This window comes from Budorcas taxicolor, chromosome 10, assembly GCF_023091745.1.
Source record: "Budorcas taxicolor isolate Tak-1 chromosome 10, Takin1.1, whole genome shotgun sequence".
NCBI classification, from domain to species: domain Eukaryota; kingdom Metazoa; phylum Chordata; class Mammalia; order Artiodactyla; family Bovidae; genus Budorcas; species Budorcas taxicolor.
Genome location: NC_068919.1, coordinates 13,117,387 through 13,143,136, shown reverse-complemented (window position 1 = coordinate 13,143,136; position 25,750 = coordinate 13,117,387). Strand labels below are relative to the sequence as shown.

Here is a 25,750-nt window from a genome sequence, read left to right as displayed (position 1 = left end):
CAGGAAGGGCTTCCCTGGTGGCTCAATGGTAAAGAACCTGCCTGCTGATGCAGGAGACTCAGGTTAAATCCCTGGGTCAGGAAGATCCCCTGGAGAAGGAAATGGCAACCCACTCCAGCATTCTTGCCTGGGCAATCCTGTGGACAGAGGAGCCTGCTGGGCTACAGTCCATGAGGTCACTAAAGAGTTGGGCACAACTTAGTGACTAAAACAAGACCGTGGGAAGAGGATGGGGCTGGGGGGTCAGCGAGTGGGACTAGAGCACTGGCAGTAGCCCAGGTCTTTCCTGGAGGACAGTGGGCAGAGGGCAGCTTCTGGAGACTCTCAGTGAATGGAACTTCAGACCTCCTCTGGTCTAATCTGAATTCCAGGGGAGGTTACAGGCCTGGAGAGGAAAGTGAGTTGCTTGATAGCACTGAGATGGATGCTGGTAGACACAAACCCGGGTCTCCTCACATCTACAGCTGGGCTTGTTCTACAGCCCCCACCATCCCTAAGATCACCCAGCATCCTGTTCCCACAGGTCCAGCGGTAGCCTGAGCCGAGAGGCAGGGTCTAGAGATATGGCAACTTCCCTGCGACCGACCTCTGAAACCAAAGACAACCATGCCCTCTCCATGCTTGCTTTGGTCCTCTCTCCTTGGGACCTACAAACATTGAGCACCTACTGTGTACCAGGCATCATGAGAGCTTTAATAAGCCCAACTGAAAGTGGCCTCTGTCCCCCAGGGGCTGGAGATCTGCAAAGGAGAGACAGGTACTGACAGAGGTAATTCTCTCAAAGTCTGTGTGGATGGCCTGTGATAGATGTTGAGGTAGCATGTGGGGAAGCCTGGCACATAGAGGGTGCTCAGAAACCGGTAGCACACAGGAATTGGCACTAAGTGGTGAGCACCATCAGCTATCTCTGACATGGGATCCAGACCCCAGGGCGTGTGTGTGAGAGACAGAGAGTTAGTAATAGCAGGTCCTGTTTATTGGGTGCTCACTGGGGGCCAGGCCAGGTCTAAACACTCATTATGTATCACTGCTTTATATCTTTGCAGTAGTCCATGACATAGATACTATTATTGTCCCCATTTTACAGACGAAGAAACTGAGGCACAGAAGGTTAAACCATTTGCTTATTGTCCTGTAATTGTAACTGTAAATAGCAGATAGGGAGTTTAAACATGGGTCGTCACATTCTCTTCCATCCTGGCCTCTCCACAAGGGGGTGGGAATGGGGCTGCCCTGCAGTACTCCGCCCCCATGTCCCTTAGAGCTCACCCCCCGTGTTTATGACCTCAGAGAAAGATGAGAATAAGAGAGACAGCCTGGGGGTGGAGGATTAGGGAAGCTCAGGCATGGCCAAGACCCTGCCGGGGGGCTGAGGACACCCTGCTAGTAACAATGCAGAACTCACTCAGCACTGACTGGACCCAGGGTCTGCTCTGGGTACTTTGTCAGCTCACTGAATCCTTGCACACAGCCCGAGGCCCAGCCTGTCACTCTCCCCAGCTGAACAGACGGGGACTGACACAGTGGGGGCAGTAACTCGCCTGAAGTCCGGAGCTGATGGGTGGCGCCGCCGGCTCCAGCCCCGGCTCCCTGGGTGCCATCTGTGCTCTTAGCCGCTGTGCCATGCGGCTCATCACTAAATGCACCTCTAACACCTAGGAGGGTAGAGGCAGGACTGAGGCGGGACGATGGGGTGGCGATGAGGGTGGGGGGAAGCTGAGAGGGCAGAGGTTCAGACTTTCCCGCAGAGCCCTCGGCAGAGCCAGCCTCAGGGTGCCCATGACAGCACCCGGGTGTGCAGCAGGGAGAAGGGGGTTTGACAGAATGCCCCCATTTCAAGTTACAAGAGCCTGAGGAGGGGTTGGGGGTGACGGAACCATGACTCAACCTCTCCTGGGGGGTCAGCTGGCATGAAGGACTGGGGTCAGAGAGAACTCAGGGGACCTGTATACTCTTGGGGTGGCTGCCGTGCAAACCCCGGCCCTGTGTGGAGGGACAGCCCACCTTGGGTTCCCGTAGAATCTGGTGTCGAGCTGGCTGCCCCTGCTCCAGGTGGCGTCGTGGGTCTTGCCTCTGTTCCCCTCCAGGAGACTCGCCTTGCGGCACCGCTGTCCTGTCCCCTCCCCACCAGATACATAACACGTAGTGGCCCAGTTGCCAGATATGGCTATCTGAACCTCAGAAATTTGCTATCAATATTTCATGCTTCAAACAACACTGTCTAAACAACTCCAATGAAATATGAATGAACTGAGGTTTTTGACAAGCAGATAGCCAAGACAGAATACCAGGGTGATAAGAAGGAGAGGGGGACAATGAGGTCTGGATGGACTGCTGGGACAGCAACCACATCCCTGGACTCAGGCCCAGGGACTCGGCTTGTAGAGTCACCGGGAGCCTGGGTGCTGGATCCAGGGCTGAGCTGGGGGAGGTCCTCAGCACGCGGTCCTAGGGGTCCCTGGGAGAGGCCACAGGAAGGGAGAATGGGAAGAGCTTGCTCAGAGCCCCCGAAGATGCCTCCCTTGCAGGAAGGAGAGGGTACAGGACAATGGCCAGGGCTTATGTCTCTAGGGTCAGAGGACCAGAGAGGCGAGGGTTGGCAGGGCACTGGCTAGTCTCTGCCCTTTCTCCCTTGAGTTGCTCCAAGCCCCTGCTCAGCCCACAGGGCACTTGGCACATTGACACAGCTTTCTCTGGCTTGAACTTTCTGGGAGGGAGAGGATGTCCAGTCTGGATGCAGCATGAAGGCCACATGATCGTGGTCGCCTCTCGCCTCCCTCAGCCTTCAGAGGCCTCTGTCTCTGGGAGCCTCCTCCTCCAGCTCCTTCCTCCCTGACCAGAGATCACACAGTTCATGGGATCCCAGACCCCCAGGCCTCAGTTCCTCCATGGATAAAATGAAGCAGATGGATGGATTTTCTGTGAGGTGGCTTTCAGACCTAACATGGGACAAGTTCCCCGGTCCACTGCCTGCCCTCGCCTTCCGCAGCAGAACCCCTGTGCAGGGGTCAAGGCGCTGCTGTCTGCAGTCAGAAGGTGACTGGAGGTATCTGGGCTCACCTGACAAGCTAACGGGAGGGTCTGCTGGAAGGTGAGGGGCTCAGGAATGGAAAACAGTGGGGCCTCAGCCTAAGGGGGTGGGATGGAGGGAAGAGGGAGCCGCTGAGGACAGGGCTGATGGGGAACCAGGGTATAATGCCTCGTGTCTGGTGTACGCTGGGGACATTGAACCTGAGCTTGTTTAACAAATGCAGTGGGAGCGGGGAAAGCCAGGAAGCAGGGAGGACTGACTGGCGTCTTGTTAGCTACTGAGTGAGCAGCTCACTGTGGCTCTGAGTGGAACTGGTCACTGAGGCCAGGGTTCAGCTAAGCAGTGGGTTAGCCAGTAGGCCCCAGCCACTGCCCAGGAGCCGTGAAGTGACGGGCTCTCAAAGTCTTGAGCGCAACCAGAACTCTGTCTGAAAGCCATCTGTACCAATGAGAAGGACTCAAGGGCCAGGGCTCCCCCGAGACACACTACATGCCAGGCTGGCAAGGGTGGGCTGTCAGCAAAGGACGAACCAATGGGGCGTCTGAAATGGTTCTTTGGGGTCTGCCTTGCCAGGAGGCCTAGGTAAAGCTAAGGCAACAGCTTCAGAGCCAAGGTTTGTATTCAGGAGGGGCCAGAGGACCCCATGGGCTTCCTCGGTGGCCCAGTAGGTAAAGAATCCACTGTCAATGCATCAGGCGCAGGAGATGTGGGTTTAATCCCTGGGTTGGGAAGATCCCCTGGAGGAGGGCACGGCAACCCACTCCATTATTCTTGCCTGGAGAATCCCCATGGACAGAGGAGCCTGGCAGGTGACAGGCCATGGGGTCACAGAGTCAGACGCAGCTGAGCAGGCACACATGCAGAGGACCCCCCACCCCCCACAAAATGAACTTTCCTGTCTAACCTGACAGCACCCTCTCGCTCCATTCGGCCAGGCAGCGGGCATGGAAGCAGGGTGGGTGTTTGGAAGTCAGTGGCAGGTCCTCTCAGCTCACCATTGGGGGCCACCTGCTTCCCCGGCCCAGGCCATTTCCAGGCAGAGAGAAGGTGTCTAGTTACTTGTCAGGAAAAAAGCTTCATCTAGATCCCTTCTGAAAAACTGACAGTGTTGATGGTAGCCACTGATCTCCCAGGCTTACAAAATTGAGGGGATGGGGTGGCCAAGGAGGTTTCTGTAATCCCTCACTGATGGATTAGATGGTGGGGCAGATCTCTCAGGAGCAATGGATGACCTTGAGAAAATGTGGATGTCAAAGGGAGAGAGAAATAATCTCCCTTCCTCAGACTGCTGCCAATAAGCCTTCTCAGCACTGGGGCAGTTGATGGAAACTATTCTGCTATTGCCTCCCAACTCAGGAGGCTGTAGCATTTGACTGAGTGATAAGAATTTGCCAGGCACTTTCTAATTACAATTATCATCATGGCTGTCTCTCTTAATTACTTTCTTATAATTAGCTGTTGCTTTTTCCTCAGCATTTGTGTACTTTGCAGATTTGCTGACATTTGAGAGCCCCCAAAATAGGGCCATTTGGGGAGGAGGGCAGAAAGGTGGGGAAAATGTGAGGGGAACAGATTCTTTTCAGGCAACCTGATAAATGTGGGGGCCTTTGCAGAAAGAAATTGGGGAAACCAAAAGATGGGTCATTTTCTGAGCTGATGGGGAAAGAGAACAGGGGTGGGGTTGTAGGGATTGGGCTTTGTGGAGGGTCTCCTAGGGTTAAACCTTGGAGGAAATACTCTTTTTTAAAACTCGTTATGCCTTTGCCTGGAGAATCCCTTGGACAGAGGAGCCTGGTGGTCTACAGTCCATGGGGTCGCGAGAGTCGGATACGACTGAGCGACTGATACACATATTCTATGAGATCAGAGTCTATGTGCATGAATTGTCCAGATTCCTGTACTCTCGCCATCCCCATCAGCTGTTTGTTTTTTTTTTAAAAAGACAGCTTCTAGTTTGATAGCCAAAAATGAGTGTTTCCTTTTTTTGGAGGAAATAACTCTTGAAAAGTCACCACGCTGCCATTTCTCAGGCTTGGGTTTCATTTTAGGAAACAAGGCTAAGATGAAGCACACCCTGTTGAATCCTTTTCAGAGTTAGTTAAATAACTCAGGTCAGGAGTAGCTTGCTTGTCCCTGAAGCCAGAGATGCGTTCTGAGCATCCTTACAAAGTGGATTGTGCTCCTTGACCAGAAGGCTGGTTTTCACACTGGTCTTCCCTCTCTTCTGACCTCCCACAGCCTTGTGTACAGAGGAGTGTGTGCACGGCCGCTGCGTTTCCCCGGACACCTGCCACTGTGAGCCCGGCTGGGGAGGGCCTGACTGCTCCAGCGGTGAGTCTGGGGTCTTTGGGGTTTGGGCGGGGCCACAGCTCTGGCTGGGGAGGGACTTTGCGTGGTTGGATGCTGAATTCTTTGTTCTGGGCTTGGGGTGCCTAGGCAAATGTGGGCATCGGGGAGGAAGCATGCCTACATGATGGTACTTGGGGTGGAGGGCTCTAGGGGCATGGTGGCGGTCTGGAGGGGCATTGCATGTTGTATGTGGGGGGGGGGGGGGAACTGTGCAGTCATCTATGGATCATCTTTGGCTGATCCAAAGGCTCAGTGGGTGCTCACAGCGACTCTGACTTTTGATGGATGAAACACCTCTGAGTAAGGTCTTTGAGGCTTAAAGTGAGATTGAGATGCCACCCATGGGTGTCAACCCAGGACGTCACAGTAGTCAAGGTTTGGGCCTCAATGTGGCTAATTCAAAGGCTCAGTGGGTGCTCGCAGCGACTCCAGGGACTGATTTATGAGACTGGAGGGCCCTGGGATGCCTCTGTGTTCCCCAAAGGTAGAAGAATGGCATGCTTGTAGGGGGCGGTTACTGTGTTCTTACATCTCTCTGGGTGGACCGTTCCCACTCCCTGGGGAAGGCTCTCTAGTGAGCACGAGTGAGGCGACGCTCTTGGACTGACCGAGTGACCCACAGCAGCACAGACACACCTCTACTGTGGGACTGCAGGCCGCGTGCTCAGGGGCTTCTCTGCCAAGAGTCCAACTGAAGACGAGGGCGTCCCCTTTGGCTCATTTCCCCTACGTCCTCACAGACAGCCCTCTTTCCAGTGGCACTGTTTGGGATGAGTGGTTGGCTAATGTCATGGTCTTGCTTGATTCCTGAGTCCTTGATTAGTGTTGAAGCCTAGTTCCCTTCCTGCTTTGAGCTGGGATAGGGTGTCTTTCTGCGTGTGACTCGAGTAGGTAACATAGCCAGGCTGATCCAGGAGGGGTCTAACCCCTATCAGTGACCCGTCTTGGGGAGCCACCTCCCTGTTCTGCAGTGGTCCTGACAACTTAAGGAATGTTGGGTCCACGCTGGCCCAATATGGTGCCCTTGCTGTCTTCTACTCTCTGCTGGGGTGACACCTTATTATGGTCCTTTTTTCCAAAGGCCTTGACTGGAGTCTCCCTGTCCATCCAGTCTATGGGAACTTACCAGGCAAAGCAAACTATTGGGTGTGATTTTGTTTGGGCCTTGTTTGGGTGGTTCTCTAGGCTTGGGGAGCCCAGGGTCACTTAGAGGTGCTCCAGAGACTCTCTAATGTGTTGGGACTTCCATTGACTGTACTATCTTCTTCCTTCCACCCATTTCCCTGCTTTGAGGTAAGTTGTGCTGAGAAACAGGGCAGGGACTCCCCCAGGCAATGAAAAGTACACCTGGGGGGACACGTAAGATAAAGAAATGTGTTCAAGCAGTCTTTCTGTGAGCACCAGAAACATGTTGGCTGAAATGTTTGAGAGCTTTTCCCCCCCTTATCTTTGTTCTGCTTTGTGTAACTTTGCCTACAATGAATCTTTGATGAGGAACTATCCAACTCAGATTCGGTTAACCCTTCTGGGACAGGTTTGCTTGCTGTTGCCAAATTATGATGTCAAGGGCGGTCTGCTGGAGGTTGAAATAGAGCATGATTCTTCAGGTCCTGAGTGCATACAAATCGCCATTCAGCACGAGTGTGTTTGACGCTCACTGTTTCTGGACTGTGGTGGCTGCGGGACCTGGAGGGTTTTCTCAGACAGTCTGTCACTTCGGGTTTCATTCTAGTCCAGTGAAAGAAATGGAAGGGCAGCTGCCTTTGATCAACGGGACTAGGCAGTTAAGAGTAAATCTTGTGCCCAGAGTGTTTACCAAGCATGTAGCCCTGTTACTTCACAGTGTGAACACAAGCTGCCCAATTGCCATTCCCAATTCAGTCATCAGACTTGGTGCTGAGCAACTCACAACCTGTTTCCTCAGTAAATCCACCCTCGTGGGTTCAAAAGCCACCACCTTTGCATCTACTCAAGGCATGTACTCCTAAACTCACAGAAAGTCTTAAAAGAAGAATTCCAACCCTCCTCTGAGAGATGGGAGGATTGAATGAAGGGAATTCATAGATTCCCATTCTCAAAATCAGTCAGAGCACTGACCATTTAGATGCCCTGCCAAGAAATTTCCAACCACTGCTTGAATCCCTCTATTAACAAGGAGCTCACTGCTTCCTATAGAAGCACATTCTGACTATTGAAAAGTTTTCCCTGTGTTAAGTTGAAATCCGTTTCTAGCTTCTACGAGTTGGTTCTCACCCATGATAAAGGCCAGGGCTGGGTGTTGGATCTCCATGACCATCCTTACCATATTTGTGCTTTCTCCCAAGGAGCTCAGTGGACAGCAAATTGTGTGTGGACAGATAGTCATCTTAGAGCAACTGACAGTAGTCACTGAAACCGTACAGATGATATCAGAGTCTCCTTCCACAGGTCAGGCCTTCAGGTACTAGAAGACAGCGATCACCTCCTTTCCCCCAGTTTTTATCGTCAAAGCTTCTTTGTTTCTTATATGACACTGTCTAAACTTCCTTCTCTATTTAGTTTCTCTCCATTGGCTGTGGCCTTTATTCCTCTTGACTGTTGTTCCTAGATCTGACCACAGATGCAAGCTCGTATGGAAAAATAATAATAGATATAGGTACCCTTTATTGAATTTTACTATGCACTAGGTACTTTATTCATCTTCTCATTTACTCTTTGCAACACAAACCCTATGATATGAAAATTATTATTAGCCCCATTTTACAGATGAGAAAGTTGAAATACAGAGAGGGTAAAGAACTTTCAAAGGACACACAGCTAGTAAATGATGAAACTGGGACTACTGATCAAGCAAAAACCTAAGCCTGGACATGTAATTATTATGCTCTCTTTCCTTCTGGATGCTCAGCCTCTGTTAATACAGCCTGAGGGTGAAACAGGTCCTTGATGAGAAAACCAAGTTGCTCACAGGGGAAGGAAGGATCTGCTTGAAAGATGTGGCCCTGAGGTATTGTTGTGGAAGTAGATGAATCAGCCATGGGACACAAATTGTGAATTTGTTTACTTCCAAGCAAGCTGACCCTCCCTGCTATTGTGCCTTTGGACACCTGTCTGCCTGTGTGTGCTCTGTGGCGCCTCAGGGACTTCATGGGGCCCCTGTCAATGGGGATGGGTGTCTCCGTCAGCACAGTATCTGGAGATTTCTGAATGGAGTCTCTCATTTGCATATCTATACATGTGACATACTTGCAGGGAAGCTTGGATTTTTTATTTAGTCAAAGGCATCATTCTTGTTGGTGTTTTTTTCTGATTCTAAAAACATACCTATATGCTGTGTGCTGAGTTCGCTTCAGTTGTGTCTGGCTCTTTGCAACGCTATGGAAGGTAGCCCACTAGGCTTCTCTGTCTGTGGGATTCTCCAGGCAAGAATACTGAAATGGGTTGCCATACCCTCCTCCAGGGGGGTCTTCCCAACCTAGGGATCAAACCTACATCTCTTATGTCTTTGCATTGGCAGGTGGGTTCTTTACCACTAGCGCTACCTGGTACCTGTTCATGTTTAAAAGGAAATTCAAATGGCACTGAAAGTATAGACAAAAAGTTAAACCCATACACCCAGTGATAACCTCTTCTGGCCTTTGAGCGGTTACCTTCCCTGTTCTTTGCATATTTGCTCTTAAAGCTAGATGAAGACACATTTTTATTAGATCAAATGTGCTATTCTGTAACTTGCTTTTTAAATTCAACTTATATCATATACTCACTTCCTTATCAATAAACATGAATCTCCCTTAAAATTTTTAAATGGCTTTATAGAATTTCATTCGATGGATTACTAAAAGTAACCAGTCTCTTGGTGATGGACATTGAGGCTGTTTCTGATTTTTCAGTATGTTAGGCTCATCATCTTTTATCCAATATCTTTGTTCCTTGTTGCTTTCAAAATGTAGATTTTTTTCAGAGCTCAGGAAAGTTTATGGTGACTAGATCATGTATGACATATGCCTCCAGTGGAGTTTGGGCAACACCTTGGGATGAAACATAGTAACATTTCTGAAGTGACATATAACTGATGACTTCTAGTGATATATAGATGGTATATAACCACAAATGGCTTCCACAAAGATTGTGCCCCTAAATAAATTTTGGGAAATTAAAAAAAAATTCCTTTGGATTCTTTAGAGATTTGGGGGTTGTGGACCTATGGATAAGGGGCTGTGGTCCTGCATAAAAATGCTGCAAGGATTCTTCCTACACGTGTATCTTTGCCCACATGTTCCAGTTTCTTTTTAGGATAAGTTCCTGGAAGTGGCAGGGAGGATTATAAAGATCCATCATCTGCCTGCTCCTGCCCTCTGTGGTTGCCAAGGGATTTATGACTTTGATAGACATGAAGGAGACGAATCCAGTAGTAGTATTGGGGGGAACTTTTCATTCTTTTACAGACTTATAACCCCATAGCCTAATTTCTTGAAAGCCTGGATGAATTTCTTTCTGCTCCATAAAGGAAATAAGGTGATGCTGATTTTTCTGGTAGGTAGACACGTCAGCTATTATGGAGAATTCCAAGATGTTAGATGAACCAATATGGGCAAATGGAGTGGCTGTATGCTTGGTCATAAAATCCATCCTATATAATAATGAAGAGTAAAAGGATGAAATGTCAGTTTACACTGAATAAAGACGACAGAGTGACTCTTATTAAATTGCACTAATCTCACAAGTAGAGATAAAAAGAAAAAAAGTTTTGCCATATTGAATATCTAGCTTTTTAAAGTAATTAAGAATATTAAAGCACTGACAATGATTGAGATAGAAACATTATTCATAACTTTTATTTCCGCACTGGGCAATAGTCCAGTATATTTCATTTATGAGGTTTCAGCTGTAAGGAGAAGGACGTGAGCCAATTCCTAAATTAAATACGCCCTGTTAACTTTTATAAATGATACCCAAGAATCAACTTGGAAATTTCAGCCTTCATTGTATTATTTAATTCTTGTATTTCTTGGGTCCTGCTTCTCTGCCTCCCTCCCCAAGGTGCTTTGCAGTTTGGATTCTGGGTTATAGAGTGGCATTTTGGTTTGGGTTTCAGGCCACCCCAGAAGGGAGGATGGCGGGGTAGACATGGAGAGAAGTCCCACTGCCTCTGCTTTCTCCGTAGTCTCCCATATTTTTAGATTCTACTGAACTGGTTGTATCCATGTGCACAGAGTGCAGGAGAGTAAAATCTCATTGCACAGTCTCTCACTATTTGTGGAAACCAACTCCCCCCACCCCGCCCACCCTCCAGGTCTGATGCTCAGCATGAGACAGGACTGCAGAGCAGGCCTGAGCAATGAAGGCAGCGGGAACCAAGCTGGGCCACTACCAAGAGCAGCCTCTGCCAAGTCAAATGTGTTCTTATCTTGAATGGTGTGGGGGACCCCTGGCTGACTTGGCTTTCAACTATCCTTGCAGATGAAAAGATAACATTTACCAGCTCAGAAATACACTCATACTCCTCAACTAGCCAGGGACTCTCTAGGTCAGTCCTTGTCAAACCACAATATCTATGTGCTAGGGATTTGTGTGTGTGAAAATATACATAACATAAAGTTTACTATTTTAGCCATTTTAAAGTGTACAGTTCTATAGCATTAAGGACATTCACGTTACTGTGCAACCAACGTTATTATCCATCTCCAGTGCCTTGTCATCTTCCCCAACTGAAAATCTCTACCCATTAAACGCTAGCTTCCCATTCCCCACACCCCCCAGCTACAATCAATCACCATTCTATTTTCTCTCAAAATTTGATGACTCCAGGTACCACGTATAAAAAGGATTATATAACATCTGTCCTTTTGTGACTGGCTTATTTCACTTTGCATAATGTCTAAAACTTGCGTCCATATTGTGACATGCATTAGAGCTTCCTTGCTTTTTAAGGCTGAATAATATTCCATTGTATGTATACACTATCTTTTCTTTACCCCTTTACCCATCAGCGGACACTTGGGTTGCTTGTACCTGTTGGCTATTGTGAACCATGCAGCTATGGATGTACAAATATCTCTTCACATTCCTGCTTTCACTTCTTTTGCATAGGTAGCCAGAAGCGGTTTGCTGGAGCATGTAGTAATTCTATGTTTAATTTTTTGAGGAGTCACCATACTATTTTCCACAGGGTCTATACCATTTTACACTCGCATTAGCCAAGTACAAGGTTCTAATTTCTATATAGCCTTGTCAATATTTGTTAGTTTCTATTTTTATTTGTTATTGGTTTGGCCAGAGAGTTTATGTAGGTTTTTCTCTATCATCTTATGGAAAAACCCAAATGAAATTTTTAGCCACCCCAATATACTGGTCATCCTAATGGGTGTAAAGTAGTATCTCATCGTGGTTTTGGTTTGCTTTTCCTTAATCATTAGTGATGTTGAGTCTCCTTTCGTATACTTGAGTGCCCTTTTCTTCTTTGGAGAAATGTTCATTTATTTTCAACTGGGTTGCCTTGTTGCTACTAAATTGTAGGTGTTCTTTATATATCCTGGATGTTAATGCATTATATGTGATTTTAAAATATTTTCTCCATACCATGGCTTGCCTTTTTACTCTGTTGTGCCCTTTGATGCACAAAACTTTTAAATTTTGGTGAAGTCCAATTTATCTTTTTTGTTCCCAGTACCTTTGATGTCATATCCAAGAAAGTATTGCCAAATCCAGTGTCATGAAACTTTCCTCCTATGTTTTTGTCAAAAAATCTTATAATAGTTTCAGCTCATGCAAGTAGGTCTTTGATCCATTTTGAGTTAATTTTTGCTTATAGTATAAAGTAGTCCAACTTCGGTTTTCCTGCATGCGGCTATCAAGTTTTCCCAGCACCATTTGTTGGAGTGACTTTGGTAGCACTAGTGATAAAGAACCTGCCTGCCCATGCTGGAAACATAAGAGACTCGGGTTTGATCCCTGGGTCAGGAAGATCCCCTGGAGAAGGGCATGGCAACCTACTCCAGTATCCTTGCCTGGAGAATCCTATGGACAGAGGAGCCTGGCGGGCTACAGTCCATAGTGTTGCAAAGAGTCGGACATGACGGAATCACCTTAGCATGCACGCTTGAAGCTATAGAGTTAAAATTTTCACCATGTAATGGCACATTAGTTACCTGAGCAGTGATTACTCTGAGCCTGTTTTCCCATCTATAAAATGGGAAGGTCAGCATGTATATTTCAGGTCTACAAATCCCAGGATGCCATGTTTCTGGAAAGTGAAAATCCAGCATCATCTCGCCTAATCAAGGGCCTTCATGCCCTTCCAGCTGCTGACTTCTAGAAGTTGTCTGTTCTTTCCCAGCACCCCTCTCCTCCATGCATAGCCCTCCTGGGATTCCAGGACCTGGAAAGGACTGAGGGTCGGGGTGGTGGGCAGCCCTGAATGGGGACAGTGACTCATACCCTTGCCTCCCCCAGGTGGGGGCACCTGGGGAGCCTTGGCTGCCTCCTCTGGGAGGGGGCACAGAGGGGCATCCTGCCAACCCAGAGGCTGCCGCTCACTCAGTGTTTTTCTCCCTACACGAAGCCGGCTGTCAAGGTTAAAGCAACTTCAGATGAATCACCAAAAAAGCAATTACGCTTGCTGCTCCCGCGTGCTGCTCTGCCCAGCCCGCGGCCCCTGGCAGAACCGCCTGGGCCGCCTTCTGCCGGCATCTGGTGAGCCCGTGGGCCTCCCCGGGCCGGCAGGCTCCGTGTCAGCGCACGCTGGGGCGCAGTCACCGTGACGGGGACAGAAGGGAGCTGCGGACGTGGCAGCAAATGCTTTTTCAAGGTCTGCATGAGAGGGGCTGCTCTTCACCACAGAATCCTAATTTTAAACAAAAAGGTATTCAGTAGCCGGGCTAGTGCTGCGCTGGCTCTGTGTTATCTGTCCCTTGAGTTCCACTTAATGCGCATGTATTGAGTACTACTCAGAGGCCCACACCGCGGGGGTCTGGGGCTGGAGGGGGGTATTAGGATGAGGGGGGCATGGCTCCCATCCTCGAGGAGCTGTGAACAGAAGCCAGACCCACCGGTACCAAGAGGAGGGAGGAGGAAGAGTTGGGAGAGAGAAAGTTCTGACTTCAATGGGAGATGAGGGGACCGAATGGTTCAGAAAAGCCATATTGGGAGGAAGGAAGGAACCAGGTGTGTGCTGTGTCCCATTTTGAAGGAAGAAACTGAGGCACAGAGAGGTTAAATGATGCCCCAAGGCCCCACAGCCAGTGAGCATCTGATCTGGGTCTGTCAGACTTTCCCCAGGCCACTGGGGGTGGGCGTTGGGGGTGGGAAGTTGAGAAAAGTGAATGCCAACTCAATTGTGAGGAGCCTGTGATAGAGGCTGAAAGAGACTTGAGCAGGGAGGGACTTAAGAGGGACTTTCCTGGCAGTTCAGTGGCTAAGACTCTGAGCTCCCACTACCGGGGGCCTGGATTCCATCCCTGGTCAGGGAACTGGATCCCACAAGGTGCAATAATGAGTTTGCATGGCTCAACTAAGGATCCTGTGTACCTCAACTAAGACCCAGTGCAGATAGATAAGTAAATACATTTAAGAGAGATCAACCCAGCCCCATCCCGAGTCCTGGGGGTGCTGTGGGCTGCAGGGGAAGGGCAGCAGGAAGATAGATCTGCTGGCCTCTCCATCTCTCTGTCCTTGAATGTCACCTCCACCTCCCCTTGCCTCTCTCTCTCTGAGACACCCTGGCCACGGCTCTGCTCTGGAAGCTGGTGAAGAGGATGATTTCCCCCTCTCCAGAGCTCGTTTCTTCCAAAAGTGCCTGCCAGGAAGAATGGGAAATGATGGGGAGCAGATGCTGGGGGTGCTCTGTTCTCACGGGGGTCCAGGCAAGTGTGGGGGTGAGGATGAGGCTGGGCAGGGGGCAGCCTGTGGAGACCCTCAACCCCAGGACTGAGGACAGCTGGTCCTCCCACCCTCCTTCCATCCTTGGACCAGGTTGCTCTCCTGTGACAATGCCCACAAGGAAAGGAGGGGAGACCTGCTGAGAGAGCCCCCTTCCCAGGTCCAAGGGAGGCAAGTCATGGGGCAGAGGGGGCGTGGGACCACTGCTCCTCCTGCTCGTTGGGAGAAGGCGGCATCTCGGGCCTTTGGCCCTTCTCCCTCTGACTGTCAGACGAGGGGACATGACAGGACCAGTCAGTGCCCTCTGAGCAGGGCCAGGGGTCAGCAAAGCCTCGGCGCATGTGGCCTATAGGAACGTCAGGTTTTGCACCTGAAGCAGCTGGAAACCGGGTGGCCTAGGATCTGTGTGCGAGCTGCCTGTTCAAGGGGCTGTCACAGCCAGGGGCGGGAGGCACATTCTGCCCACCCCAGCTCTGGCCATCTGGCTCCCTGAGAACGAAATACATTAATAAATGACATGCAGTGAGTCTCAAGGACTAGGAGAGGAAGGAGGCTGGGAAAACCCGTCCCAAATGTGACAAAAGCAGAAGAGAGGGACAACAGCCAAGCTGGCATCATTGATTGGGACTGGCAGGCAGTCCCGCTGCCCCTCCAGAACACCGCTCAGGCATGGAAAGGACGCTGCGCGCCCCACTACATACATGCGCACACGCACGCGCACACGCACACACACGATCTGTACTGCCAGGGTGGGTGCGGGGGCTGGGTCTCCATGGGAAACACAGTTCCTGGGGGAAGGGAATCACGAACTGCTCGCACCCGCGCCCACCAGCCCAGAGGACTGGCCTGGAAGCCTGACAGGGAAGAGAGGCGCGCATTCGCTCTGGAGTCAGGGGCCGGCTGATGCCGCTCCCACTCTCCGAGACCTGCCCCCGCCCCCGAGGACTTTGAGTTCCGGCCCAGTCAGCCCAGACCTGCTGTGCACCCAGCACCACGCCGGACGTGGACGTGATGACCTCATTTCATCTTCCCCCTGCCCCGTGAGCTGGGGATTATGACTCCTGTTTTGCAATGGAGGAAGCAGAGGTCAGAGAGGTTTAGCCATGCTCTGAGGTCACTCAGGACTTGCCTGGTGGCTCAGGGAAAGAATCTGCCTGCCAGTGCAGAAGACTGGGGTTTGATCCCTGGGTCAGGAAGATTCCCTGGAGAAGGAAATGGCAACCCACTCCAGTATTCTTGCCTGGGAAATCCCATGGACAGAGGAGCCCGGCGAGCTACAGTCCATGGGGTCGCAAAGAGTTGGACATGACTGAGCGACTGAGCAAGGTCAGCCAGCTGCTCCTGAGTGTGTGCAGAACTGCGGAGTAGGTGGCCTTTGAGACTGACTGGGAGAGAGGTCTGGGCTGGCCTCATACTTAGATTCTTGCCTAACTCCTATCCAGCACTGACTAAACATACTGTCCTATTCATTATCGTTTGTTATTACTATTTCTATCTTTCAGCTGAGGAAACGGGTTTGTAGAGGTTAACTAGCTGGCCCCAGGGCACACAGCGAGTATGTGGCAGAGCCAGGATTCAAACCCAGGCCGTCAGTCTCTGGCAGCCACATTTGCAGCTCTGGTTAACCCTTCTTTCCAGGGTCCTCTGCCTTCCCTCTCCAACCCCTCCCGCACTAGGAGGTGGAGAGATAGCTATAAGGCAAACCCGGGTCCAGTCACTTCCCTGCTCCCTTCTGCCTGCCTGGAAGCGCCCGATTCCTTGCCCAGGCCTTCAGTGGCCCTCTGGGTCTAATGCCTGCCAGACTTTCAGCCTTAATTCCTTCCCATGACCACCCCACCACCACCCCTTCCTCTCTTCTAGCTTCCCTTTATCCACTGATCCACTGCACTTCTGCCTTCGAAGCCCAGTTCAGGCCCTGATCCCCATAGACCTTGACTGTGTGTACATAACCAGTGTGGTCCGCGCCACCCCGGACGCTTGTTGTTTGATTGTGTTTCCTCTCCTTCCAGCCCCCAGGCCCAGAGACCTTTCTGTGGCAGGGCCCATCTCTTCCTTGTCACTGTGACCCCAGGGCCTGCCCGCTGCAGGCACCGTGCACACTCAGCCTGGGGCTGATTGGGATCCAGAGGATTTACTCTCCCTTTTTATCATGTTTTCATTCTTCCAGATGCTCTAGTGGTGGTATTTGGACCAGGGAGGAGTGTGGGGTTCTGGGATGGATGTTCAGGAGTATTCAGTCCCACGTCCCTTGATCTTCCAAAGCTTCTCACATATCCATGTTGTCCAAGGATTAAGATGGGAGGCCAGGAGTCAGACTGGTCGATTAAAGAAAACGAGGCCACAACCAGCTGAAAAGTGGGAAAGATGCCAAGAAGGCAGTGGAACCAGAGCTCAAAGAAGGATGAGATTTGAAGTTTTGATAGTCTGGTATGGAAAGAGAGGCCATTCCAGGCACAGACCCACAGAAGCAAGAGTACCAAATGGCAAGCAGGTCCGTGTGGCTAAAGCAGAGTGCCTGGTGTGGAGAGTGGGAGCACCGAGAGGCTGGGCCAGGTGCTGCGGAGCTCTCACACAGCAGTCCAGGGAGCTTGGGCCTGAGTGCGTGCACCATGGACTCCTTGGCTCCCTTTGCATCAGCTGAGTCTGCACTGTGGACTGGGAGCAACTTTTAAACTCCTTCTTCTCCTAACTAACCTGGACTCAAGGTCTGGTAAGGGAACAGAGGGCATGCTGGGGGCTCTGACCTGCCCCTCCAGTCCTGGCTAGTCCCTCCAGGCCAGCTGGGCCACACTCTCCTTCCCCTCCCTTGACTTCAGGCGACTGAAGCAAGCTATCTAGGCATGGTATGGGAAGCAGATTGGATGGCTTGGGGGAGGGGAGTCTGCCATGATTCAGAGTTAGAGAATGGATCTGGGCAGGGGCTGACCCACAGAGGCCAGGTTGGATGTGTTGATACCCGTCTGTCTCTCCGGCCAGAGCAGGGGAGGCAGATGTGATGGCCAGGAGAAACATCTAGAACAGCCTAACTGGCTCCCAGGACCTCTGACTTCCAGCCAACCTCTCAGGGACCGCTTGACCCCCCAGCTCCAGGCCTCAGACACCAGTGGGGCCCCAAGGCAGGCAGCAATCACCCAAAAGAGCTGCAGCAGCAAAGGCCGTGGCAGAGCTGAGAAATCTGTCACCGTCTAATAAGGAAAGTCCGTTCTGGCAGCCTGGGTAATAGGCCTCAAATTGAATAATTAATAAAGTTATAAAAATATGTCTACTATATGGCCAGAATAATTCAGCCCAATTAGAAGCAATTATTTCTTGCAGTTAATGCCACTCGTTTTTCCTTGTGAACAGCTCTCTTAGCAACAGGATAGGATTCGTAGCTTTTGGCTGCCTACTTGATGGGTTCTGTTGAGACCGAATCCTCCGCTTGGGCTTCTTTCTTTCAGATGAGAATCCCAAAATGTCCGTCTTTCCATCCATCTGTTTATGCATCTCTCTGTGAAAGTGTTAGTCGCTCAGTCAGGCCCGACTCTTTGCGACCCCGTGAACTGTAGAGACTCCTCTGCCCATGGAATTCTCTGGGCAAGAAGACTGGAGTGGATTGCCATTTCCTTCTCCAGGGGATCTTCCCGACCCAGGAATTGAACCCGGGTCTCCTGCTTTGCAGGCGGATTCTTGACCCTCTGAACCACCAGGGACGCCCAACCACCTCTGTGACTCTCTGAAGCCCAAGCATCTCTCTGACCATCTTTCAGGTTGTCCATTCGTCTGTCCATCGTTCCATCTGTCTATTCATCCCTTCACTCACTCCTCCATCCATCTGTCTATCTACACATGCATCCATGTATTCATTCATTCATCTACCCATTCATTTAGCAGATACTTCTTGAGTCCCTTCCATGTGCCAGACACTGTTCTAGGCCCTGGGCATGTAGAGATGAGTAAGACCTTGCCTCTGCCCCAAGGAACTCCCAGCCCAGGCAGGTGAACCTTTGAATGGTGTAAGCTGTCATTCCTGTTTCTCTTCAGAGGTCCTGCTGAATGGTTTTTGTCCTTCATCTCTTATGTATCTCAGGAATATATATATTCCTGAGATACATACATTCTCTCTCTCTCTCTCTCTCTCTCTATATATATATATATATATATATATATATATATATATATATATATAAACACTTTTAAAACACATTATAAAACATTTCATTTCAAAACACATTTCTCTCTATAGAGAGAGATTTGGAGTTACAACTGGCTTGAGTTACTTAATAGGTTCTTTCCCAAGATGGTTCAGCTTATTCCCTTATGTCTGAGAGTGTAAGGATCTTGTGGCTTCAAAATATGAATACCCACTGCTCTGGGTCCCAACCTTTTATTGGGCGGAGGTCAGGGGGTGCGGGTTCCAGCTCTGCCCTGGCCCCTGCATTCACTGACCTGGATGTGACATTGACTTTTTATGGGTCCATCTGTAAAATATGAAGAATCACTGTGCTATTGTGAGCTCACAGGGACGACAGGTGTCAAGATGCTTAGGGGCACCCATTGGAGACCCAAGTTTGCTTCCTGGAACATTGGCCATAAGTTGAATTCTGAGATAAATCAACTCATACTTTATTGCCATCTTGCTGGAAATCCTTCCACAAAGCCAGTGCTCTTTTCACAGTGAAGATGCCCTCCTCCTGATTCTCTGCCGGGACACTGAGAATTTTCTCTCTTTTTGGGGCTGTGCTGGATCTTTGTTGCAGTGTGCGGGTTCTCTGTTGTAGCACATGGCCTTCTCTTATCGTGGAGCATGGGTTCTAGAGCATGTGGGTTCGGTATCTGTGGCACACAGGCCTCTCTAGTTGCAGTGTACAGGCTTAGTTGCCCCAAGACATGTGGGATCTTAGTTCCCCAGCCAGGAATCAAACCTACATCCTCTGCACTGGAAGGCAGATTCACAACCATTGGACCACCAGGGAAGTCTCAAGAGACTTTTCTTATCCTGCACCATGACTCGATTCTTTAAGTCTCCATAGAGCCCTTGTGGTAAGCCCATCACTGTGCTAGATTAATCTGATAGAAGTATCTACTCAGTTATATTATAATCATCAAGCATTTATTAGGGGCCTGCTTTATTCAGGGCTCTGGAGATGTAGAAAGGTCCAAGCCTCCAGCCTGTCCTAGAGTTGGCCTCTCTGATTTGGGTTCCCTTTTACCTTGTTGTGAATCAGGATATCAGAACTGACAAAACAAAGTGAAAAGGCAAGGTATAGGATTGGTACCCAGAATATTTTTTGAATCAGATCAACCATTCAAACACTGGCAAAGAAACATGCACTTCATAGGAAAAAAGATATTTTGATGGGCAGTAAGCATATAAAAAGATGTTCACCTCACTGATAGTCAAGGAAATACAAACTGAAACTAAGAGGTGCCGCCTTGTCACACCCAACTAATTGGGGGAAATCTATTTCTGATAATACCAAGTGTTAGTAAGGATACAGGCAAATATGGACACTTATACGCTGCTGGTGAGTGTGTGAACCAGCAGCACCATTTCAGAGAGAAATTTGACAATTTTAAACAAAACTGAAAATTATACAGGGACTTCCCAGGTGGCTCAGTGGTAAAGCATGTGCCTGCAATGCAGGAGATGCGGGTTCGATCCCTGGGTCAGGAAGATCCCCTGGAGAAGGAAATGGGAACCCACTCCAGCGTTCTTGCTGGGAAATACAACAGAGAAGACTGGTGGGCTACAGTCCCTGGGGTCACAAAGACTCGGACACAACTTAGTGACTAAACAATGAGAATGAAAGTAATACCCCATCATAACATGTCTCTCAAATATTTTCTCTATCACAACCTGTATTAGGAAACACACTTCATATTGTGCCCAAGAACATAGATACCCACACACTGATATTTTAAAATCTCTTTAATTTATTTAAATGGTAGTCATAACCCTTTATATTGATTTCATGACTGTCTTCTGGGTTACTCCCTGTAGTTTGAAAAACTGTGCTCCAGAGAACCTCTCCAACATGTGGATCCCTGCCTCATTTTTTGTAAAGGTAAAAAGCCGCAAATAACCTCCAGGTCCCTCAGGAAGGAAATGAATAAATTCTAATATATTCATACAATGGGATCTCCACAGCAGTTAAAAGGAATGAAATAGCCCTATACCTGTCTACTCAGATGAATTTCAAATATATAATATTGAGTGAGAAAGGCAAGTTGCAGAGGGCTACATGCATACCATCTGATATCATTTATATAAAGTTTTAAAACATCCAAAATAATGAATATGTTATTTATGGGTACATTCAGATGTAGTAAAAGCATTAAAACAGACATGGTAATGATAAACACCAAAGTCAGACTATACTCAGGGAGGGAGGAGGAAGGGATTTGGGAGTGATACACGAGGCGTTTCAGCTGTGCAATGTTTTATTCTGAAATAAAAATATCTGTAGAAAAATAGGGGAAATTAAGACTTGTTTGATGAATACACTGGTTTGATTTTCTCTGCATTTTGAAATATGCTTGAAATACTCCCCATGCAAGACAAAAAAGACTTCTCCACCTGTCCAGTACCCAAACTCATATGAAGCAAAAAATGTGTTTGTGTTAAACTGACTTGCTCATTTCTTTCAATTTGGCTTACCAGATGTTTATGGAACACCTTCTATGGGTCTGACAATGCCAGGTGTGAGGTGTGTGGGATAAGCAGGAAAGTGGGGAGGATATTACAAGCAACAGTTTGGAGCGCAGCAAGGGCACAGACTGCTCTCCCATTCTGGCCATAAAGAACAAATTAAGGGACTTCCCTAGTGGTCCAATTTTTAAGACTCCGTTCCTCCAATGCAAGGAGCGAAGGTTTGATCCCTGGTGAGGAACTAAGATCACCATATGCAATTGGCCAGAAAAAAAGAAAATAAAATCATCTTTAGGGAAAAAAGAGCAAGTTAACACACATGTCACAAAATAGGGCCCAAAGATTATAGCCTGTGTCCTCCTGGGGAATCATGGAGGTCTTCCTGGAGGAGATAAAGACTGAAATGGGCCTTGAAGAATAGAGAGGGATTGACTGACAAGACACTCAGGAAAGGAACCTTGAGTTCCAGAAAGCTCTGGGTCTGCGTGGGAAAGGACGGGTGACAGAGCAGCTCCGGCCTCTGAATTGGGGTGCTACAACCTGCACGGGACATGCACTTCTGACGGCAGGAAATAGACACACGGAGCGCGGAGGTGAATCTAATTTACCACAAATGCCGAGGACGGCTAGAGTCCTGGAGGCTGCAGGAGATGAGAGACAGCTTGCCTGCTGCAGAAAGGCGCTGCCTCTCAGGGCCAGCCCACTGCATCACCCATCTTCCCATGAGGGCCCCTGCAGGGAAGAGGGGGGTTGAAACTCTGCTGAAATTCCAGACCCTTAAATTTATTTGACCAGCTCTCAATAAATTGCTCATGCCAGAGGCCTCACCATCCATCTCTGGGTGGACTACATAGGATGTATCTGTCTTTGATGGCTCGGGGACATGTCCACATGTCTTGCCAGGAAGCAAGCCCCTAAATCCTCCTCTGACTTGCTCCTCTCCTCCGACCTTGAGGCTGGTGCCAACTTTGTGTCATCTATCAGCCCTGGCTGGTTTCCTATTAAGGTTCTGCTGTTCCCTTGGAAAAGTCGCCACCTTAAATCAAAGAGTGCATAGGACAAGGGTGGGACAGGGGAGCTGGGGCCAGTGGGGCGAGAGCAGGTCAGGGAGATGAGGTCCTGGTCCTACTGCTGGGGTAAGCGGGAAACTTTTCCCGGACCCTGGCTCTGCAGCCTGCCTCGGACATACTGTCTAGGACATGCTGTCTAAGGACAAGTTGCCTAAGCCGTGCGTGACTTGAGAAGACTGCCCCGGGAGCAGCAGCTCAGAGGTGAAACAGCTTCCTACAGTTCTCATGAGAGCCAGCAGGGAGATAGCTTAGGGAAAGCGGACCTACAGCACTGATCCGCATTCACCCTTCATTCATTCACTCAGTACATTTCACTGTCATAATACATTTGTATTAGATGCCTGATACTGTGTGCCTATTCTAGGTGCTGGGGAGACAGCAGTAATCACAGAGCTTACTTTCTAGAGAGGGAGATAATGAAGAAGCACAGCAATAAATCTGGTAATTCCAAATGTTGGTATGAAGAAAATACAACAGCAATGAGTTAGAGAGGGAGGCAGAGTGGCCAGGGAGGCCTCCCTGAGGAGGGGACCTTTGAGCCAAAGTCCTGAACAATAAGAAAAAGCAAAGCCCAGAAAGTTTACGCATGGGCAAGCCTTAACACGTGGCCTCTTTCTGACTCAGAAGAGCAGAATTTGCTTTATGGGTGGAGAGAGAAAGAGTTAGTTGTGTCTAACTCTTTGTGACCCCGTGGACTGTAGCCTGCCGGGCTCCTTTGTTCATGGGATTTCCCAGGCAAGAATACTGGAGTGGGTTGCTGTTTCTTTCTCCCAGGGATCTTCCCAAACCAGGAATTGTATCCAGGTCTCCTGCATTGCAGGCAGATGCTTTACCATCCGAGCCACCAGGGAAATCCCTATGGGTGGAGGACAATTGCTAAGCCAGGCTCTGTTGATTTACAGATGGATAGCAAGTCTCTGCCCACACAGGTGCCTTCACCTGTATTCTAGTAGGCATGATGGCCCAAGCACCCAAGGAACTCCAGGGCAGGGTGCTTGGGACCACAGCACTGAGCTGAAATCTCAGAGAAGGTGCAGGTCCCTTCCAGCTGGGAAGAGCAGGGAAGGGCTTCCAGAGGCCAGAACGCATGCAAGGCATCATCTGGCAGACAGGCGTGAGAAGGGCGCTAGGCCTTGATTGTCCTCACTGATTCCCTTGGCTGCTGGCCCCTGGGTGGCTGCATGTGTCCTACTAATTACCCAATAAACCGAGTTGATTCTTGGAGCATTGGGCATGCAGATGACACATATTACCTCATCGGCAAAAGAATTACGGGCAGGGAGGAATTTGGAGTTGGAACCAGCTTTCTTTGAATAACTGGCAGCAGGATGAACAGCGTGGATTGTTTTTTGCCTTGCTGTTGCTGTGCCAAAGGAAATCACCGAGGTTTCCCCTCGTTTCTGCCGTGCATGTCTCCCGGCTCCAGGTCACAGCCCTGACTAGGAAGCAGGAGCCCTGGATGGTCCAGATCACAGGAGATGATGGGTCTCTAATGTAGCTTTGGGGCTTCTCTGGGGAGAGCATAACCCACCAAGGCCGGTCTGCTGTTGAAATGAGCAACTCTCTTTTATGAGTCAATATCATTTGCTTAGCAAATAAAGATTAGCAGTACAGACTTCTCTGTTTTTGCTCTCAGCTCTAAATGTCTCATGTACACCCGTGGTGGATTCATGTCAATGTAGAGCAAAACCAGTACAATATTGTAAAGTAATTAGCCTCCAAAAAAATAAATAAATAAAAATAAACAAATGTCTCCCAATGTGGTCACAGTCAGAGGGTCAGGAGGACAACCAAGAAATGCAGTGACTTGCCATGCAGCTTGGAAGCTGATGGGCTGATGACTTCAAAGGGAACTCCCGGAGCGCAGATGCTAGGCTAGACCCTGGGGACACCAGGTGGAAAGAGGTAGCCCTGTCCTTAAGGAATATAGAGTCTAGGAGACAGGCAGGTGAATCAGTGTGTGACAGTGTTACGCAGGGCAGGGGGTGGGTAATGAGGGAGGGGGCAATTCCATAAGGTGGACCTTGGGTGCAGTTTCCCCGCCTCCCAGGGCAAGTGTGGGCAGCTGAGGTTTGCTCACAGATGAGTTGCCGTGTAGCGGGTAACATCTAGAACGAATGTGCCTTGGAAGTTTTTGGAGCCCAGCTCTCTGACTGCTCACCACAAGCTCTGACTGAAGGGACAGCCAGGCCTGCAGAGTTCCTGCAGCTCCCACGCTTGTTTCTAAACCCAAGTCTCTAAGTTCCTTAGCCAGAGCTGGGCTTCCCAGACCCTGACCGTCCGGGGGGGTAGCCTTGGGGTTGATCCTCTGGCGTGCAGTCCACTGCCCCAGAGATCAGATGAATGACTTTTACCCCGGTCTTTCCCTGAATGTCGTCCCCAGATCACCAGGGTCATTTCCCCAGGGCTTGAGAAAAAAAGAGGGGTCTAGTACTCTTCCTAATTAGGTGCATCACCCACAATGGAATAGCGATTAGGCTGACAACTGACTTCTCGACAGCAGTGAGAGAAGCCAGAGAGAGCAGAATGTCTTCAACAGGCCAAGATAAAACCACTGGCATCTACTACCTTTAAGAAAATAATTCTCAGACCAATAAAAACAGAGAGAGGGTACCACCAAAGAGCTCACTAAAGCGATATTAAAGGAAGGACCCTCTTGAAAAAGAAATGGTGGACAAAGACATTGGTAATATGTGAGCAAGATAAAGCAACATTGACTGTTAAAAAAATTTTTTTTTCCTCTTTAAATAGGAAGTTACAGCCCACGGGCCAAGTCTGTTCCCTGGCCTGCTCTTATAAATAAATTTTCATTAGAACACAGCCACACCCATCTGCTTCTGGGTATGTGTGACTGCTTTCTCATTATAATAGCAGAACTGAGTAGCTGTAACCGGGATTGTCTTGCCCACAAGGCAAAAATATGTACAATCTGACCCTTTATAGAAAACCTTGCTGACTCTTTTGTTAGAACATTAGAATTTTGGGCCCCAGTGTTTTTGCCTCAAAGTACTAAATGCCTTAAAGACAGGATGATCAAACCTTTTCACCACCTCAGAGAATATAGTAATAACAACAATAATAGTAGCAACAGTAAGGCTGGGCTAAATGCTGACCCTGTTGAATTTAAGAGCACAGGTTCTGGAAGCAAGTTGGCTCCTATACTAACTTCACCATTGTCCCACTTGTGGGACCTTGGCTAATTATACGATGCTTCTGTGCCTTGTTTTTCTCTTTTTGTAAAATGATGGCTACTCTGGGGAGTTGTTGTGTGAGGTGACTAAGGTATTATATGTAAATAAGTTGTTACCTGTGCCTCAACAAAGTGAAAGTGAAAGTCGCTTCGTCATGTCAGACTCTCTTCAACCCCACACAGCCCATGGAATTCTCCAGGACAGAAGACTGGAGTGGGTAGCTGTTCCCTTCTCCAGGGGATCTTCCCAACCCAGGGACTGAACCCAGGTCTCCCACATTGCAGGCGGATTCTTTACCAGCTGAGCCTCAACAACTTCAGTTCAGTGGCTCAGTCGTGTCCGACTCTTTGCAACCCCATGAACCGCAGTATGCCAGGCCTCCCTGTCCATCACCAACTCCCAGAGTTTACTCAAACTCATGTCCATTGAGTCGGTGATGCCATCCAACCATCTCATCCTCTGTCACCCCCTTCCCCTCCCGCCTTTGATCTTTCCCAGCATCAGGGTCTTTTCCAATGACTCAATTCTTCGCATCAGGTGGCCAAAGTATTGGAGCTTCAGCTTCAGCATCAGTCTTTCCAGTGAATATTCAGGACGGATTTCCTTTAGGATGGTCTGCTTT

The 25,750-nt window shown here is 49.1% G+C and overlaps 1 protein-coding gene across 1 annotated transcript in view; it reads left to right on the top strand.

The window, feature by feature from the left end:
• Positions 1-25,750, top strand: part of MEGF11 (multiple EGF like domains 11) — a 249,764-nt gene that overhangs the window by 48,054 nt on the left and 175,960 nt on the right. The window contains exon 4 of the mRNA XM_052646651.1: positions 5,270-5,362. Coding sequence (XP_052502611.1) covers positions 5,270-5,362 — 93 coding nt within the window. The remainder of the gene's footprint in view (positions 1-5,269; positions 5,363-25,750) is intronic.